At 29.2% G+C, this 20055-nt stretch overlaps 1 protein-coding gene across 1 annotated transcript; it reads right to left on the bottom strand.

Moving 5' to 3' along the window:
* Nucleotides 1-275: 275 nt before the first annotated feature.
* Nucleotides 276-19578, bottom strand: LOC108567554 (kynurenine formamidase-like; the record flags this gene model as incomplete). The annotated part of the gene is made up of 3 exons (XM_017928093.1): nt 19469-19578; nt 439-685; nt 276-377 (listed from the first exon to the last, which is right to left on the bottom strand). Coding segments are annotated over exons 2-3 (202 nt in total), but the record flags the coding sequence as incomplete, so codon positions are not given.
* Nucleotides 19579-20055: the final 477 nt, after the last annotated feature.

Below are 20055 nucleotides of genomic sequence, written 5' to 3'. Positions count from 1 at the left end.
ATATATATATATAATATATATATGATATGATATATGATATGATATGATATGATATATGATATATAATACTAATTGAAGCTACAATAGTTTATTCATTAAATTATTTGAAATGGTAGTAAACTTATAAAATTACATATAATTTCTTTTTCTATTAATAATTGTTAATATTACATTTACATTTCTGTTTTTTTTTTACTATATTATTATTGTTTCTATCAATAATCAGTGCAAAGTTATTAATAGTTACTATTAGTAAAAAAAACAGTACACATTACCTCCAGGCAAATCAGTTCCAAAGATATCAACTTTCTCGTTGGGTCCATCTCCATACCTTTGATTCAGCATACAAGGAACGTTCTTTTTCGCTTTATGACTTGCTGAAATTAACAAAAAACTTCACCAATTTCCAGAAAATATTCTTTTTAAAGAACCACAAACCTTCAGTAACAATTTCCACGTGTTTCTTAACAACTTCATCTGTGTTCAACCGTTTTGACCATCTCGATGGTGCATAAAGCACATCCATTTCGGACGCCATACTTGTTTCTTAACACTTGTTGGGATTCCTTCGTCACCGGCTTTACATTCACTGACGTCTTCTAACACACCGACGAGCGATATATGCGTGACCTGTTTTCACTTATTCCTGATAAAGTTTTGATAATATCATTGGTTAGAATGAATCCTGTAAACAAATATGATAAAACGTGTTTATGTCTCAATCCTATTAGAAAATAGAAAACAAAGCAACTGCAATCAAATGATTATTTTATTTGATAAATATATTTCAATATATTGGTTTAATAAAGAACAAAATTTGAAATAATGAATTTTCCAATTTATAAACAGACTTCGCATGATAAGTTCCGACAATATTCCGCACTATTTGAAACCGGACTAATTGAACACTTTAAAACTTCATGAAAAATAAACTGGACAAAAATAGACTTAATATAATATCATTGGTTAAAATGAACCCTGTAAACAAATGTGATAAAACTTATATATGTCTCAATTATATTTGAAAATAGAAAAAAAAGCAACTATAATCAAATAATTAATTTATTTTCTAAATATATTTCAATATACAAATAATATTGGTTTCATGAAAAACAATATCTGAAATATTGCATTTCTCAATTGCATAGTCCTGTCAATATTCCGCACTATTTGAAACCGGACTAATTGATCACATTGAAACAGGACTAATCGAAGCCGCAATATAGGATATACGAAATATTGCTCTATACTACATTGAAACATTTGCAATTTTGCAAATTATTAGTTTTACCTCCTGTGTAATCATATTTCAGCAATTATTCAGTTCCTTGAAAACACTTTACCTCTTATTATATCGAGCAAACGCCCACCCTTCGTGCAACGCGGAATATTATTATCGGAGCGAGGAAAGTGGAAAATCTGGTTTTCAAATGCTTCCGAGTGAATTCGCTTTGAATAAAAATGCTTATCGAAAAATTAAATCGCACATGCTTCTTTCCAACAAGTATGAATAAAAAGCGCAGTAGCTAACGTATGTTTATTCTTGTTATATTTGAAATAAGATCTTCAGAGAAAGATGTTTTTTTTATGATAGGTTTTTGAAAAATTACAGATGCACATCTGGTCGCAGTTGCAGATGGTCAAACTCGTGGACCCATCTGCTTAAGTAACATCTTATGCGTGCTTAGATCATTATCGATGATGCATAAAATTACTAATACATCTATTATAGCAAGGATAATTATAATAATTTATTAATAATATAATTCTTAATTTATAAACATTAATCGATTATGAATATTTCTGATTACATTAGAGTTTAGATGAATTTATATATTTAGTTTACTTTGTACACATTCCAAATGTGAATTAGTTATTTCTTAACTAATTCACTTAACTTCTTATTAGTTAAATCTTACAAGTTTATAATTTATTAATAGAAAGTTTTACAAAATCAGTAGGAATGAATGCATAAATTAATAATTAAAAAAAATACATGTCTCTTGTCCGTTTCTAAATTATTTTGTAAGTTATATTTATCCGATTATTTTATTTCCTTTATAAATATGAGTTTTCATTATTAGTCTACCAATGATGTAAATATGTTATATGCAAAATTTTCTGAAATACATTTAAAAATTTAGAAGAACTTTTTTTGTTATAAAAGATCAGAAACTCTGAATTTGTCGGATAGTATTTATATAAATTAGTAATAATTAGTTGTATTAACGGAGAATCTTCACATGTTTGAATAACTTAAATCTCGCCTTAACAGATCTTAGTCTGAAAAAGACTAGTGGTGCATCGCTAAGAACTAAGATTTGATAAGTACACACTGACTATGGATATAATTTTGCAAAGGAATAGTTTTCTTTATAAAAGGTTTGGCGGATATATACGCTGTTCGTCCGAACGAAACCATCATCTTCTGCATTTAATTAATTCATATCATCCTATTATATGAACAATCTGAATAATTTATAATCTTCTGGACTTATTTTAAACTCCATTTAAGCATTTCTTATTTTCATGAACTATCATTTGTTTAGTAGTGTAGTTTAAAAGAAAAAAGAAGTAAAAATGTATGTTTAATAAAACTTAATATTGCGGACTTCATTATAATGAAGCTTTGTTATCACAGGTATATTTAATCAAGTTATGACTGTAGTTCAATATTGATCATTAAAACAAATAAATAAAGATGTAACTAAAACTAAGGAACAACAATATCCAAATAAAATAAAAAAATGAAATATATTAGCCGATATTTTTATCATTGAAAAATGCGATTATCTTATATATATTATATTAGTAATAAAACAATGCATAAAATGAATCCTATAGTAATCTAAATTGCGTATTATTATTGAACAAATAAATAGATTAATTATATAAATAAATATTACAATCAATTTCTTTCAGTTTGTGTTTTTATTAATTGATATTAATTATATTTAATTGTGACTTTGTCTGATTGTGGTAATGATATTTATAAAATTTCCTTAAAAAATAATAAAAAGAATTCAATTTGATTAGTTGAAGAAAGAAGTGCACATTTTTAAATGTAGGAAATTAATGTAAGTTAATTATACAGTAATACCTCGCACAGTGCGGTTTTGATCCCGGATTTACTATAGTCACTATTAATAAAAGTAGATATAGGCAATAAATTAAACATGAATGTAACTACAGTTTATTTTCTTATCAAGATACAAACACGCAATCTACTATGTTTTTTGATAAGTTATTACTAAAACAGCTTTAGAAACACGTCAAAAGTTAATGAAATATCAAAAGGATGGAATACAATGAAATGAATACGTGTGATTCCATGCCGTGATTCCTTTTTAAATGACGCAATTACAGTATGTTTTCATGCACAAAAAAAAGCGAAATAAAAATGCGGGCAAATATAATCTCGCGTATGGCATGAGCTGACAATGACAAACGGCAGCTTGTAATACATTTGTGTGTGGAATAGCATTAAAGTACGGTTCATCAGTGCATAGAATAATTTCCTTCTGCAACAGTTGGATGTAGGAATTCCGAACGACAGAGAGAATAGTCCAGTCATTCCTCCGCCACTCTTAACCCTCTCTCAACCTTCCGTCTCTTTCTCACATGGTGTCGCACAGGGAATTTATTACAAGCATTTCAATGCATTTGCATACAGAATCAAGAGCATCATAAATTCCTCTGCGAGTTTCGGTTGATAAAACCGAGATTATCGCATTAAACCAGTTCGGTTTGTTGTGACAAAAAATGTGTGTATATAACGAAGAGCAATTGCAGAATATGCATATATTTGTAGTACTTTTTTGTGTTATATGTAATGATCAATCCTGACTAAAAATTCAAATAACAACTAATTTCAAAGAGAAGAATAAATCATTTTTTTATTGAAATATACTTTAACCCCTTAGTGTATACGAGTAAATTTATGACGCGTATATATTCGTCATAAGAGCTACGCAATACAAGAGACAATGACGAATGTATACGACATAACGACTTAAGAGGTTAAAATAAAACGTTTTTTTATAAATTTTATATTTAAAAACCGATATTTCAATTAAAAATAACCGGTATGAATAATTTCAAGAAACTTTAGTTTTTTGAATATGTTATATTGACCTAACTATATTTTTTCTCAAAAAGTTCGAATTTATATTATTGCAAGACGAATTCGAAAAATACGAAAAAAAGACGAAAAATATATTATTGTACGAATTCCCAAGTGTCAAATCATCATCAAATTTGAGAATCGTAAAAAAAATGAATCAAAAATTAATTGTGTAATAATTTTTGTTTTATTTCAGCTGAAGTTAATGGTATAGGATTTACTGCAAGAGTAAAAATCAGTTCCATCGGAATATCTTTATGCGAGACGCGGAGACAGTTTAAAGTGGAGTATTAGATTTTATATGTTTTGTTACTGGATTGTAAATCTCTCCTGAAAATGGGGGGAACTGTAATGGCTCGTAAAAAATTCGTTTCTGAGGAACGGTAATTGCAACTTGTGCTCGGACTTTCAGAGAGAATCCGCTCATTAATTGCGGCAATAATGAAAAATTAAATAAAAATATACCATATACGGAATGTAATGTTATTTTTTGATGTTATCAGTTTGTTAAATTGTAGTAGGAATGTTTATCAATTAAGATGTTCCTTACATATGGCAATATAAGTGAAATAAATAGTTTTTACCTATATGTGATAATTATAAAGTTTTGATTAGGTTGTTACATAAGCCCGTTCACATTTTCAACCGTTTTTCTAAAAAGGACTTTATTATTAAATTTATTGTCCATTATTTTGTATCACTCTTGCCCAACGTTCAGACAATTTCACAATACCGTCTCTCGAGAAGGCTCCGACTTCATGCTCGAATGGTGAAATTTGATGTCATCCAAAGATTCCATTTTTTTTTTCATTAAGGTCATTTTGTAGAGAGCGGAACAAATGGTAGTCGGGCGGTGCAATATATGGAGAGTGAGGTAGTAAATCTCATGAAATCCCTATCAACATTTGTACGAAGATTACAGATGTATGAAAGTCATATTGAAAACATATTCGTAGTTTATTAACGAATTCAGATAGGTTTTGGGCCAGAGCTCTCACAAATTATCAAGTTGTTCAGAGTACTTGACCGATTTGGCAGTTTCATTATTTGGTAGCAGCTCATAAACACACCAAAATGCACAGAATCACTTGCAATGGAAGTAGGCTAATCATTGGTGATGTCTGGGGAGCACAATCTTTTTTAGACCAAGATCTACGGTTCATAACATTGTTGTCGAGTATCCAGTAATCAAATTCTGGAGAAAATATTGTTGCTGGTTTCTTTTAATGAGCTGATCATAAACAAGCGATCATTCAGATCATATATAAGAATGATTGACATAGTCATCAGCATCAATATGTCTTTGGACTGTTAACATACATGCGATATATTGACGACGTCCGCTATCACTGCAGTCATTATCTTGGAAGTGTTAGTTTTTATAGGCCGTTCGGAGCGTTTCCAATTTGTAAGCTCAAACTCACTTCAAAGCTCACTTCTGAGCCTGACATACCGCTTTGAAATACCAATTTTCTCGTTTTTTCTTCTATTTCACCCTACACAAGGTCACTTGTTTGTGAGAATTAAATAAACTTTGCAATAATATGTAGCCACAACAGTACACTACAACTATCGTTATCAAAAATCCCCTCCCACCTAACTATTCACCGTCCACTGTACGTCAACGTGTGCACACCAAAATACGAATGGACTTATGTAACAACCCAATAACTGTATTTTTCAGTAATAAACTTTGAAATTATACTTTTTATTATCTTAATTTGTAAAGAAACACAACATATTATTGTGATAATTTGCAAAATTACACATCAATATTAAATTCTGCATATTTCGCTTATTTTGTATAAATAAATAGTTCGATATAGAAATTTCTAACTAAATTAACAATATACAATGTATGTAATCAACGAACGTTTTATTTGATTACATAACATGTCATTTGTATTTCTCTCGCTTCGATAAATTTAATATTACGTAAATCAAATTAAAGAGTATTTCTTAAAGAATGCACACAACCCAATAATAAAATAACTATTTTACATATATTTTATAAAATATGTAGATTTGTTAGTTCAAATCCATATAAACTTATTTGTGAAAATAAAAAAATACATTTAATTAAATGATTTGCACTCACGGATAAGCATATATAAGCGTATAGATAAATAATTATAAATAGAATAGACAAAGATTATATTAAAAAATATTACGTTTTGGTTTTCTTATCGTTGTAAACACATAATGATAATGAAATCAAAACGTTGCATAAATATGCGATATTAATCATATTTTGCAGAGTTTGACAAAACAATTTCGAAACCACAAATAATAAATAGTAAATTTATTATAATTATTTTAAATATAATTCGTATATGTACAAAATAGAGTTAATCAAATTTAAATCCCCTAATAAATTATGTATTCCTAGGAATTCCAATATCCACCCCATATTTAAATTTCTCATATATTCCCAAGGTATTCATAATGTCCTTTTATATTATTTATTATTATTTTTTCTTTATAATTTCCTTTTTATATTGTTTTTGAAATTTTATATTAGATTATATTTTATTTTTATGCTTATTTTGAGTTATGGTTTTCTTCTCCGGTTTTATATTACGAATTAAAATTTTTGTGAAACGCACCCTATTCGTTAAACGACTTTATTAATGTTTTCCTATATAGTATGGATGCAATATAAGTTATAAGTACATCTCAGTAAAATATTTAAAAATTGCAATAAATAATTAATAATTGCAATAAAAATTCTAATTATAAAAATAATTAATTTAGAAAATATGCAATAAGAAAAACTATGTATTAGAGCTTAGTTTAAATATTTTATTATTCAATTTACACTGAAACATTAATTGTATATCTATTATCGAAACAATAATAAGAAAATTAAGAATTTATTAAAAAAATAATATATTTCGAATTATATTACTTATATGTATTAGTTTATAAATATGAGGATATAAATTATTATTTGTCTACAAAATTCATTGCTTCCTGTTGATAACTATTCACTTTTTTTATATAACTATTTGTAATTGATGATAATTTATTGATTGTGACAACTTGTTTTATTTTGGTAATATTTTTTTTTATATACATTCACTTGATACAAAGAGTAGGATGAGGCAAATTGGGCATGGAGCATAAATAATCAGAAATTATCCATTTCAGATTGGCGAAGTAGGAAAAGTACGTCAAAGAAGTTTAGAGGTAGTCAGGAAGTTTACGACTCCATTGTCCGATGGATAGGAGAGAGCAGCGCTTCGCGCGTATAATTATCGTCGATAAAAATCCTCGCAAAGAATTAATATTCCTACAATGGATGCAGCCTGATCTAATCGTTACAATAATAAAGAATCTTTATGGGATGCGTCGATGCCTCGATGTCGTCCAGTTAAGGGCGGCCTTCGTACAAAGAAAAAAAAAATTATAGAAGATATGATTTCAAGAGCATCCTTATCTGACTGGTATAAATAGTGCAGCAGTAAAAAGTAATTCCTGCACACATGCACATTGCATATCGCCGATAAATCGTTATTTACTGCTTGATGCCGCCTTCGGCCCTCTTCTTCGTGTGTATCTGTATTTACTTTGGAAATATGCAAAAGCTGCATCTATAAATAAACCTTCCCTGCGACTTCTCCCCATCTTGCTTTAATCATAAAGTCGATTTATGGACGCGCTGATGTTGAGTTGCGTGAGTTGCACTTATGGATGAAGGCTGTTGGTTGGTACGCATCCATCGTGAAGACACCATTATCTTATACTCTTCATCATCTTCATCGACGCATCGAATACTACTCGTTGCGTTTCATAATTAATGCGTTTGTTTATAAATTAATCATCGATGGCGGATTAATCGGTTCGATTTTAATTGAAGTTAGGGGCTTTGGGTCGATGGGATTTAGCGCTAATGAAAGCTCGGAATCGGATAGAATATGAGCGGTTCCTATCGGCCTCACCAAAACAGGATCATTTTCATATTTATTAAGCTTATCTTTACATCATAAATCACCGGATTTCTGTACATATTACCATACTGCCTATTCCATACATGGTGCAAATCGGAAATTGGAATACCAAATTTTGTTTGGAATTATTGGTTCTAATTAAAATTACAATTATATTTTTGGAAAACGAAGAAAAATTAAACACCTGCGTTAATAAAAGTCTTCTAATCAATTAAAACACTACCTACGATATTTCAAACCCACGAAACGAGGATCCACGATATACTTTAACCACTTAAGCTATTTGATGCTTTGTATGAAGTGGCCACGTATTTTTGTTGCTAGCGTATATATTTCTATGAATTCATCAGTAAAAAAGTTAAAACTTGCAATCCGCACATCCCTTCTCTATTACCATTAACGAGTATGCGTTTATATTTGACATAGTCATTAGGAACATCAAGTTAATTCTTGATGCAAATATATTCGTCATAAGTGCTACACGGGCGACTAATGGTCAAATAGATAAATCCTATTCACGGTCCAACCCTTTGTGAGCTCCCACGGTGCTTGCAGCATAAAAAGGTCGATGGTCAATGACAGTGTTAAGGATAGCAGCTGATACACAGTCAAATGGGATAGTGGAATCGCAGAGCATCAATATACTACTGAAGTTAACCTACAAGGGTTGACAGCCAACCATAAAATCACAGATAAATATATTGGTAAAAACTTCCATTGGGAAATTTACCAAAGAACAAATATCTACCACCATTAGATTTAATTAATGTTCCCATAAATAGATTGTAATATAAATGTACAATGACATAAGAAAATAATAAGTACTACCCAATACAAGAGACCATGACGAATATATACGACATAACCACTTAAGGAGTGAATGAAGTCCTTCAGTTAATAAAAATCATATTTTTTGAACATTTGAACGTTCAGATTGTTCATAATAATACGTCCTTATTGTATATTTGTAGATCAAATTGAATAAATTGTAATTTAATATTAGACGATATAAATAAAATAATTTTAAAGTTCACTGTTACTTCTGTAATAATACAACTTATGTAATGGTTATGAGCGATCTACTGAAGTAGTTGAAATGGTCAGCGAAGACTCTAATAGCAGATGCATTCCACGCTACGACCGTTGTTGCCCATTTATACAACGACAATGAGCGTATGCAAGCTTCCCTAAGAGATTTAGATAACATGCAAACTATTGTACTGGAATCCAACAACGGGAATAGTTTATTGAGTCTTTAAACTAAATTAAAGGAGAAAGGAATGATGTTCAAGTTGTGTTTCGAACACAACATTTTAATGTTGATCAAAGTAGAATGTTTACTTCAATGATTACATTTATATTTCTATGTATGTATATTAAAGTTTTAAAATTGATGAAAATATTATAATTTACTCAAATATCATACCTTCCATAGTGCGGTTTCGATCTGTCCGGTTTGAAAATTTCAAAACAAACTAAATTTTTGATTGAGCAAAATCAAAATAAATTCTAACATTAAAGAATTATAAAAAAAAGTTTTTAAAAGAGGTGTTTAAATTTAATGGAAAATGTAATTTCTAACATATATAATCAAATATTATAATAATGTAAAATCACGAATTTCATAAATTATCAGAATATCAAGAATGTAAACAGCATTTCTATGCACTCCCTTTTCACGTTCACCTTCTTTGCGTTTCTTGCATCCTTTATAGGAAGACCAATCAAGAGTCCACTGCAATGTAATATACTTGCAATTAAATGCATCCGCTTTATGTAAGTTCGCATGCAAGCACATGTAAAGTACGTTTATTTTTGTTTCTTTTGTTTCGCTCTTCATCTTCTTCGCTTTTTTTTTGGCAGGCAAACTCGAAGTAACTGTAACTGCAGTAGACCAGGAAATATAAATTTTAATTGTGTAGGTGGTCAAATTATTGAAATTGCGTTTGCGTCAATTACGGAGGTTAGAGGCGCAATTTGCGCAAATCGACGGTTTGGATGATGGGTGAAGTTTGCGTGGTGTGTATATGTGCCTGTATTTGGGAGGAAAACGCACAATGGCTCAATGTGCCTTCGGTAAAATTACGTTTGGAATCGTGAGAAAGGCACGGAAATTAAAATACACATAACATGCACATGGTTTATTGGTAATAAAAGCGGTACATTAACATAAATGCAACGATGAGATGAAGGGGGAAACGTTTCAGTTTTGCATTGGGCCCATAAAATACTTTATTACCTGTAAAATCGATGGTTATTAAAGTCTACATATGCACTAAATATTCAGGTTCAATCATATTCATTTAATTAGAGGAAGTAATTTGGAACAATACTGGTGAAGGTCAACGGCATTAACTGTTTACCATTGTCATTGATCCTCTTCTCTTTTTTTTAATTTCGTAACAGAAAACAGAACATTCGTATAACTGAATTTTAATTAACTTGCTTTTAACATGTTCTTAATTGTATCTTCTTAAAATCTCCAAATAAATTTAGTAGAACAATGAAAAAAAAAACATAAACATAACATGAAGTAGAAAATTTAATGAAATAACTATTACTTAATTCAACAAACAATAGTTATTTTGTGATTGTAATAATTGGATTAGTTTAATTAACTCAAACGAGAAATTTTGATAATTTCAAATTAACTATGGATTTGCTAACCCGAGTATAGAAATACCAGTCGTTATTTGTGTGTGAATTTTAATTATATTTTCGCAATAACATGCTCACAAATTTATAACTTAGAGAATTTATTATGATATCATTTATGAAAAGTTAACAATAACTTAATTAATTAATAAATAAATTTTGATGTAATATGATTTATTAATCATGTAATATATATTTTAATGATAAGAAAAGTTTCATTCCATGGATTATGCTAATTCTATATTAATTCAATTACATTTTGAGATTATTTCATATAGAAATTTTAATGAATAATTAAATATTAATTAAATTCATTAAGAATCACTTTTAAAATTTAATTAAAATAATAATTTGAAACTGTCAATATATTTTACATTCAACATTAGTTATTTTGAGTTTAATTTAATTATTGTTTAATTAAATTACAGTCATGTCTCTATTAAAGAATTGTAAATTCCTTAAGAGAAACTTCGCTTTCAGAGGCAAAATTAATATTAAAATATGAATCAAAAGTTGATTGTGCTTTTTTCTCTTACATTTAATAATTGCCTATATGGACTTATAGCATTTAGCACTATTTGCGTTACAATAACACTTCTATCTAAATAACTATAATTTTCAATAACCACTGAGCATTTTTTTTACAATATTTGATTATAAATATTTTTTCGACAAAAATTTTCATTTGTTTCTACCAAGTTTTTCACTAAAAACACCAACATCTTTTGCATGAAATAAATATTTCGAAACTTATGGATTGGATAACTTCATTTTTTAATTTATTTGATGTTAATTTCTTTTATATTACAACTTCTTGCAGATAATGCTATATAAAAACTTCGTTATCAGTGGTAACGTTAATTGAGGCTTCCAAATACGTTTAATAGATATTTGGAAATATCCGTCTTCGTTACATAAAACAATTCAAAAGACATCGACTTTACAATATCATTTATTTTTTTGCATAATAGCCTTGATAAAATATAATAACTTTATTATATAATAATGTTTTAATTTCTTTTAAATGATTTTTTTTTCTTATATAAATACGGAGAAAATGGAGTGGAAACGTTTTGCTCGTGTAATAAGTCGTGTAATATTTACGCAAGTGGCACAAATTATGATAAATTAAATATAAAATTTTCTAACAAATACTAATTTTACATTAGTATAAATAATCTTCTTATTATAAACTTATTTCAGCAACAAATCCATGCTTCTTTGAGTTGTATATGAGCAGGATATTAAGGAGTTATTGCAGTGCCTTAATAAGCACTAACTTCACCGAAAATTGTATAGTTGATACAAATCAATTCCAATTATCAACAGAGAGTCATTTATTTTGATTTATTATTATAGCAAAATGTCGAGTGTCAATGTTAATCAATGTTTCATAAATTATAAAAGCAAAGCATGGACGCACGACTATGTCAAGAGAAAATCAATTATAGATTCTTCCGTTCTATTATAATTTTAGTGACTAAGCAGAATGTAAAAATGACTGAAAGTAAAAGACATTGCTAAAGTACAAGGTCGTTTAAAGATTGTCTTGGACACTATGTATTTTTTCTACTCTATTGATTAGTAAAATATTATTTGTAGGCATAGTGTTTAATGGATAAGACTAATTGCTAGTCAGATGTGAAACAATTAATAGACTCAATTATATTTTATCAAGTGAGTGCCGACGATTCAAATCCTGGTCATGCCAAGCCCTTTGTGGGATCCGTCGGTGCTTGCAGGGCAATGTTCATCATTAATCGATAGTCAAATGAATGAGATTCAGCATATAGACCTCCAGCCAAGTCGATGGATAATAACAGTATTAAGGTAGTAGGAGATACATAGACAAATTGAATAATGGAATCGCAAAGCATCAATATTCTACTGAAAATAATGGTATAAACTTCCATTAGGAAGTTTACCAAAAACCAAATGTCTTAATGTTCACAGGTATAGATTATAAAAATAAATACTGTACCACATAATAAATTTAAAAAAAATATATTTGCTGATTTTCCTAATAATATATAATAATATATGTAAGCAATCATCTCTTTATATAGACAAAACTAGCTCACACTCAATTATATAAGTGTCGCGTGTAAGTGACATAATCCTGTATATCAGCAACAAAACACTCACAACCATAAAGCAAATAGTTTGAAACTCGCTCAGTTTACGTTAATTGGGTAAAAAAAAATGTACCTCACTTTCTCAGGATTGTGAACCCGACGAACTCGATGGATAATACCGCATTATGTAAACCAGCTTTACGTAATGACGTGTAATTAAACGATTTCATGCGTTTTCTAATGATAGCAGGAGGGAGCAAGCAGGTTCACACATCCCGGCATTGTTACGGTTGTCGTAATTCAATTTTACTAACAATTTGTGCAAATACATTCCTGTCCGTGGCATTGACCTTGTGGGGAGAAAGCCAAAACTGATTCGCATTCCTCGTGTAGTATATACACATACAAGATATATTTAATCTTTTATAGTCTATTTCTTCCTTTTTTTACATCCAAATGAAATTGCACGCCGGAATCGCGAGAAATGTGGGAAAATTAATTAAAACTCGCGCATCGAAAACGAAGCGAAGCCCGAAACAATGATGGGAAGCCGTTCCATTATAAAGTGCAAATCAGAATCTGCTATAGTGTATTGTTAATATATATACATATATATTAAAAAAAAATGTTATTCGCTTCCCGCATTTGTAACCTTATATTATTATCATGGTCAGTGGCGGATCAAGCAATCGGAAGGCCTCAACCTACTTCTTATTACTCAATAAAATATCTATCGTTTCCTGCAAAATAATTTAGTATACCTTTGAAATCACAAATCGTTATCAATTGTTGCGTTTAATCTAAAATATAATTATTTATTAATAAAAATAGAAGTGGAACAAAATAATTACAGAAAATATATATAATTTTAATAACTATTGCTACTTAATATTAAATAATGACCGAGAAATAACGATTTTTTTAAATTAATTTAGAAATCAGCAACAATATACCGGACTATTTGAAACTGCACATTTACTTCCTCGATTAGTACAGTTTCAAAAAGTCTGGGATATTGGCGAAACCGCCTACCTTTTGGATTTCTTTTTTCGAGCTCTATGGTCTATACTAGTATAGTTTTTTTAGGATGTGATTGTGCGGGGTGAATAAATGTCATGGTTTTCAAATAGAAGTTGAGAAAAGTATTAAATAGTTCGCATCAATTTGGGGTTGATGGTTCCTTTAAGAAAGGTTCTCAGTTGGAAGGAACGGAAATTGTTTTTTATAAATGTTTAACATGACTACAAAATGTGTCCTTCTTGAATCTACGATATGATGCGCCACTGATTCATGGTTATAATTAAATTAAGATTGCCTCTGGCAGAGTTTCGTTCCTTTTGTCTTGGTGCAGTCGAAGAGTGATAAATAGCTACCGTGATTGATTCCTAGAAAGGTGGAATCAATTCGTTTCTCGGGAGATGGGATCCATTATTGAGGCGTCCTCCATCGCAGGTGCTTCTCAAAACTGAAGTCGTCTTCTTCATTATCCGCCGCTGCATTTCTCTCTGTGAGTGTGCACGTATTGCGTGTTGGTGTGAGGTGTATATGCAATGGTATGGAAGTAATCATTTTCGTTCGCCGAGGGTGGCTGAGCTTATTGTCCTTGGATAGAGATAGAGAGAGAGATAAAGATAGAAAGACATGGACAAACACATGCTATGTAACGGCATGTCTTTAACTGTTCGCCCATGGATGGATGTGTGTTTACCTGAAGCGATGCATGTAGTGTTTTTCGTGTGAGGCAAAATTTCCATCTAGCCAGGAATGAAGTGAGTACACAGGCTAGCGCACTTGAAATAGCTTCTGCCGTACGGCATTTGCAAGGTCGCATGGTCAATGTCCCAAGACTGCGATCTCAACAACACACACAGACAGACTCAACCGCATACATATACATAGATACCATGCATACACTTTATGTCCATGCCTTTCTCACGATTCCATACGTAATTTCGCCAAAGGAACGCAATTAAACCCATTCTGGCTTTTGTGCGTACGAGATGCTCATTTGCACCTCGGACCTGAGGCCCTTTTCAACAGTATTTCTTTCTAATTTTTTTTATCAATTAAAATATCTTTGAAATTATTTTAATTCTATCTTAACCATTACGCGCCTCCGATTTGGACGCTAATAATGAAAGGCGGAGGTGAAGCGCGATTTCAATGGAACCGCATACAATGTAATTGCTGATACAGGTTTAGCGTTCTTTTCTACAACATCGCCTTTAATCTTTCCCTATGGTATGCATACAATGTCGCATGCAAACTATGTATGCATTAAAACACTTTGGATAATATATCCAATAATAGCTGATAGGTAGAAATAACGATTTCAAGTTTAATAAAATTATTTTTAGATTCAAACTAATAATTAATAGAACCGTCTTATAGTATATGTCGCCCTTATCTCAGACCACCTCGAGTTTCAACAAAATTTTCTGACAAACAAAACAGATTTCTAGATAGAATATCCATAATATTCCATACATTAACCTAATAACTACAAAAGTTTTATTCTATACTTGAATGCATGAACTTATTTTTCTAGGTTAATTTATATAACAAAGTATACTACTAAAAATAATTAAATGATCATGACCTAGCCATAAAAAATATGTAAACATTAGAGTAAATAGAAAAGTTATTTGATTTTTAACATATATAATGTAAATTTATATTGAAAATTTCTATCGCGTAGCCAAAATTACAGTTAAACCTTGGTTAACATTAAATCTAATAATTTCAAACTCAAAATGTATTTAATGCAGAAGATGGTAGTTTTTAATGGAAAATTTAGAAATCTTAGTTATGATCGAAGATAATTACGAAGAAAAAGGAGACAAAATTAAAGATGTTACTGTCGATAAAATGTTAACAACCAAAGATTTATAAAGATGATATTGAAAACATTTTTAATGAAAATGATCCTAAATTAGGATGAAGTGTATAGTTAAGTGATAGTATTGATGAAATAACTTTGTATCCCTCTTGGCCATAATATGTTTGAAAACAAAGTTTCGCTTAACGAAGAAATATCGTAGAACACATCTTATTCGTTAATCCAGGTATGATTGTATACAAACAGATTTCTTTAATCGATTTCGGTATTATACGTATTGAAATCATTAATTTCTTAATTACATAATATTCATTCAATTTATTAATTAATTAATTAATTATGTTTATTATTTACTTAATCATTTTTATCACAATTTTTATATAAATTTGCAAAACTTTATTTGACCATTTAGTCCAAATAAACATATAAATCGAAGTCTTCCTGCCATAACAATTTTTTTATATTTTCTATTATATATAACAAATATTATACAGACTAGATCAATAAATTTAATAAAATTAAGTTAAAAATGTTTCCACTGAACATTTATTTTATCTAAAAATAATAATAAATTGTTGCTAGTTCTATAAAGATTCTCCGGTTAGATATGAATGCTGATTCATATTATACTTGTCTCTGCGTGAATCTGGAGCATGTTAGCTTTTTGTAGGTGTACAATATTTTACTTTCGATCTGATAACAGTAGAGATTTAACGGTATACTTAACTTTATTCCAATATCGCATAATAAATAAAACATGTAACGATGTAAAGTCCTGTCCTAATTTCACTTTGGAAGAGAAACCTCAAAATATATTATACAATTAATTCCATCTACAAGAAGCTAATAACAAATTCCATATATTTTTATACAACAACAAAATAATAATCCATTATTCACCACAGATTATTTTTAAAGTTTAAGTAATTATAAATCAATTATTTTATGTTTAATGGTTAATGAAACTACAGACTATTAGTTAACACAAATAAAACAATTATGCTTAAATCTGTATTATACTAATCATATAAGATATTAGCGATTTATTTGTTCATATTGATAAATCGATATGTTTAATTTGCTAACAAGAAAATTACATTAAAAATAATCAATTAAATGTATGTGTTTATTTAAATTTAAGACATCATTCAACTTAATAATACTACAAGTTATGACAAACTATGTAAAAACTGTTTATGTTTTTTCAATTCAATTATTTGCTTTATTTAATTCTGAATTGTTTAATAGTTATAGAAACTGTAATCTCTATTATTTGACACAAATAAAACAATTATGCTTAAATTTGTTTTATCCTAATCATACTTGATTAGTGATTTGTTTGTTTATTTTGATAAATTAAAACCAGTATGTATATACTAATTTAATACATTGTTTATATATCGATGTATTTTCTAACATGGAATTTACATTAAAAATCAATAAAATGTATATTTTTATCTAAATTTAATTAATGATTTAACGACTCATTATTGTGGTAATTAAATGGATTTTATTACTTACGTTAAATCAATTACTTTGGAATACAAACATCTATACAAATACGTCGTTTATAAATTAATGAGATTATTGTTGTTCAATAACCATTATAACTAAGTATTTTTTTAAACAACAAAAATTGTATATACCAGGAATGGGTAGGAATAGTGTTAAAAAGAGCCATATTCCAGATTTTCATATATTAAAGAACCACAGTTACATAGTATAAAATAAACACTAGAATTTGCACATAACTCAACACATTTGTACATCCCTAGTAAGTAACAGGGGTGGGCAGAAATGATGTTAATAAGAGCCACATTCCGATTTTTTCATATATTAAGAAAAAAAGTAATAATTGTTGAAATAGCATCAAGAAGATGAAGAATATTATATAAAATTAAATTATATTGATTATTTGTTTAGTGTATTTGAAGTCATCAATTTTTGTTGCTTGTCACTATCAGACGTTTTTATTTAGCTTCTATTCTATTTAACATTCTCTCTCTACTTAAACTTTACATGTGTCATGAAAGATTTCTTCTTTAGTTGCTTCTACTTTTTTACACGGACAAAACATTTAACTCGTCGAGAGAGCTCTTCATTAATCATTCATCCTTCCTCACGTATTTCTTTCACTCCGAAATTTTACATTACACAAATTCTTTTGTAATTGGATCCATCTATATTAAATTAATAACAAAATTACAGCAATACATTGCATATTTTCATCAATATCTCGGACTGTTAGAAACCGGACTAATCGAAGACCTTAAAACTTCACAAAAAGAACTTGGAAAAAGCGATAAATTGATAAACGTGATCTACATTTTTTTTTTTTTTGAATGCTCTAACAGGTGAATTGAACGTGGAAATCTTAGATACTTCTGTAGATTTAAATCTGTTTGTACGATAAAGTAAAAAGTTTATTATCAACAGTTTAATAGATTACTTAAAGTTCTTAAAGTAATTCAGACTGAAATTATTTAAACTTTTTCCACATCCTAAGTGATTATTGTACAGTAAATTAAAACAGGTGTGATTCTATATAAATGTATTTATTAGTGTAGGATAATGTTTCATAAGGTAATAAAGCAGGACTCCTACAAACGGGATAAATTACCCCAAATGAGGTAAAAGTGATTTCTTGAAGGCCCATTGCCTTCGTTTAGCAAATAAAATTCCATATTTTTATGAAAAATATTGAATTTCATCCCAAATGCATTTTAGCGTAGTAGCTAAAAATAGTTCCTGTACTTCTGTAATGAAGAAAATTATTACTAAAATTATGATTTTTTTCAAAACCTAAGTTTTAAAATTTTAAAGTTATTTAGTGAAACTATAGTAGTTAATATCATATTAAAACAGTAGTGATTCTGTATATCATGCTTATTTATTCAAAGATATGTTGTTAATTGTAGGACAATACAATCAAGTAAAGTTGACCTTTACTTCCACACTTTGCGTGACATGAGGCATGTAATTGTAGTTAATGGATATGTTGAAAATAGTAGTTGGTACATCTAGAAAGCATGCCTCATGTCATCATGCAAATTGATTTTCTTTGAATAGAAATGTTATAAAGAAAAATATAGAAATTTTAATGTCATTTATTTAATAAATTCTTATAGGATATATGTTTTCTTCTAAGAATAATAAATAAAAGTTCGTTTCTTCACACTAATATGAGAAATGATTGATTTTAAAGCATACAATTAGACAATGATAAAACAATATCATTTATACAAAACTTTAGTTCATAGAAAATAAATGTTATTACAGCTGCTTTCTGGGTTGGTACTCCAATTAGACTAGTCCAATTTAGGCAACTGTTTCCAAATATAATTTGAGTTACTCAATTCTGTTTTCTATTATTTTTTATTATGACTATTTTTTTTTTAGTTTACCAACATTCGCGAAACATAATATTTCTTGGGGCGGAAAGACTGTGGTCTATATCACTTTGTATGCTATTGTGTTAAATATACTTAAACTAAGACATCTTAAGATAAGTTTACTTATATTAATTCGTCTTATATAATGTATACTTAACTTAATAATAACATTTACCAATAAATTTTAAGGAAGTTTAAAGTGCTCTCTCCCTTCTTTCTCATAAAAGTTATTGTAAACTACTTATGTTGAAAGTCCAATCTAGCGACCGGTCCAAATTCGGAAACTCTCTCTAATATCAATAATAGTTGATCTTTCTAACAAACATGTTCCATTTCAATTGTGTATGCAACATTACACAATGTTATCAAACAAAATAAACCCTTCAATTGTAAAAATAATAATCAAACATTAATGAATTTATTATTGAACTTACTGATGTTCCTTTCCGCGTGTAAACACGATGAATCCGAAACGGACAATTTCCGATTATGAATGCTCCAAGCTTAATTCACTAGTTTCCAGTAACTCAACACACGCAAGGCCTAATACACATAACGTTTGTTTCAAGTTACTTTTTTTATTTTTGCACCCGACATTCAATTCCCACTTAAATTAGACCCGATGTGATAACGGTGCATTAACGTTATCAGCATGCTGCGCGGTTTATCGCGTAATGTGCTTCGAGGATTCCATTTTCCGAAGGCACATTAATTTTCCCTCCCTAGGTTGGTGGTCTTATCAACAAAACAGCGAGGGTTTCTAAAAAGCGCGGATGGAAATTTACGATGTGCAGATTTCACTCTCTCTTTACGTATATACGCGTATACATATATATAAGCAAGCAACATCCAATTGTGTTTGTCGAGTAATTAGCAGCTGCGGAATGTGGCTCCATTAACCGTCCATAAACCTAAGATTTTTCTACCTTCGGACGAACGAACGAACGTTTGCAAGCTCAAATTACTTCTCCTCTTTTTCGTAAAGTTCAGTACACACTAAAAGCGAAAATCTGAAAACAAT

This window comes from Nicrophorus vespilloides, unplaced genomic scaffold (assembly GCF_001412225.1).
Source record: "Nicrophorus vespilloides isolate i.1.1-1 unplaced genomic scaffold, Nicve_v1.0, whole genome shotgun sequence".
Taxonomy (NCBI): domain Eukaryota; kingdom Metazoa; phylum Arthropoda; class Insecta; order Coleoptera; family Silphidae; genus Nicrophorus; species Nicrophorus vespilloides.
This window is presented reverse-complemented; position numbering and strand designations above follow the sequence as displayed.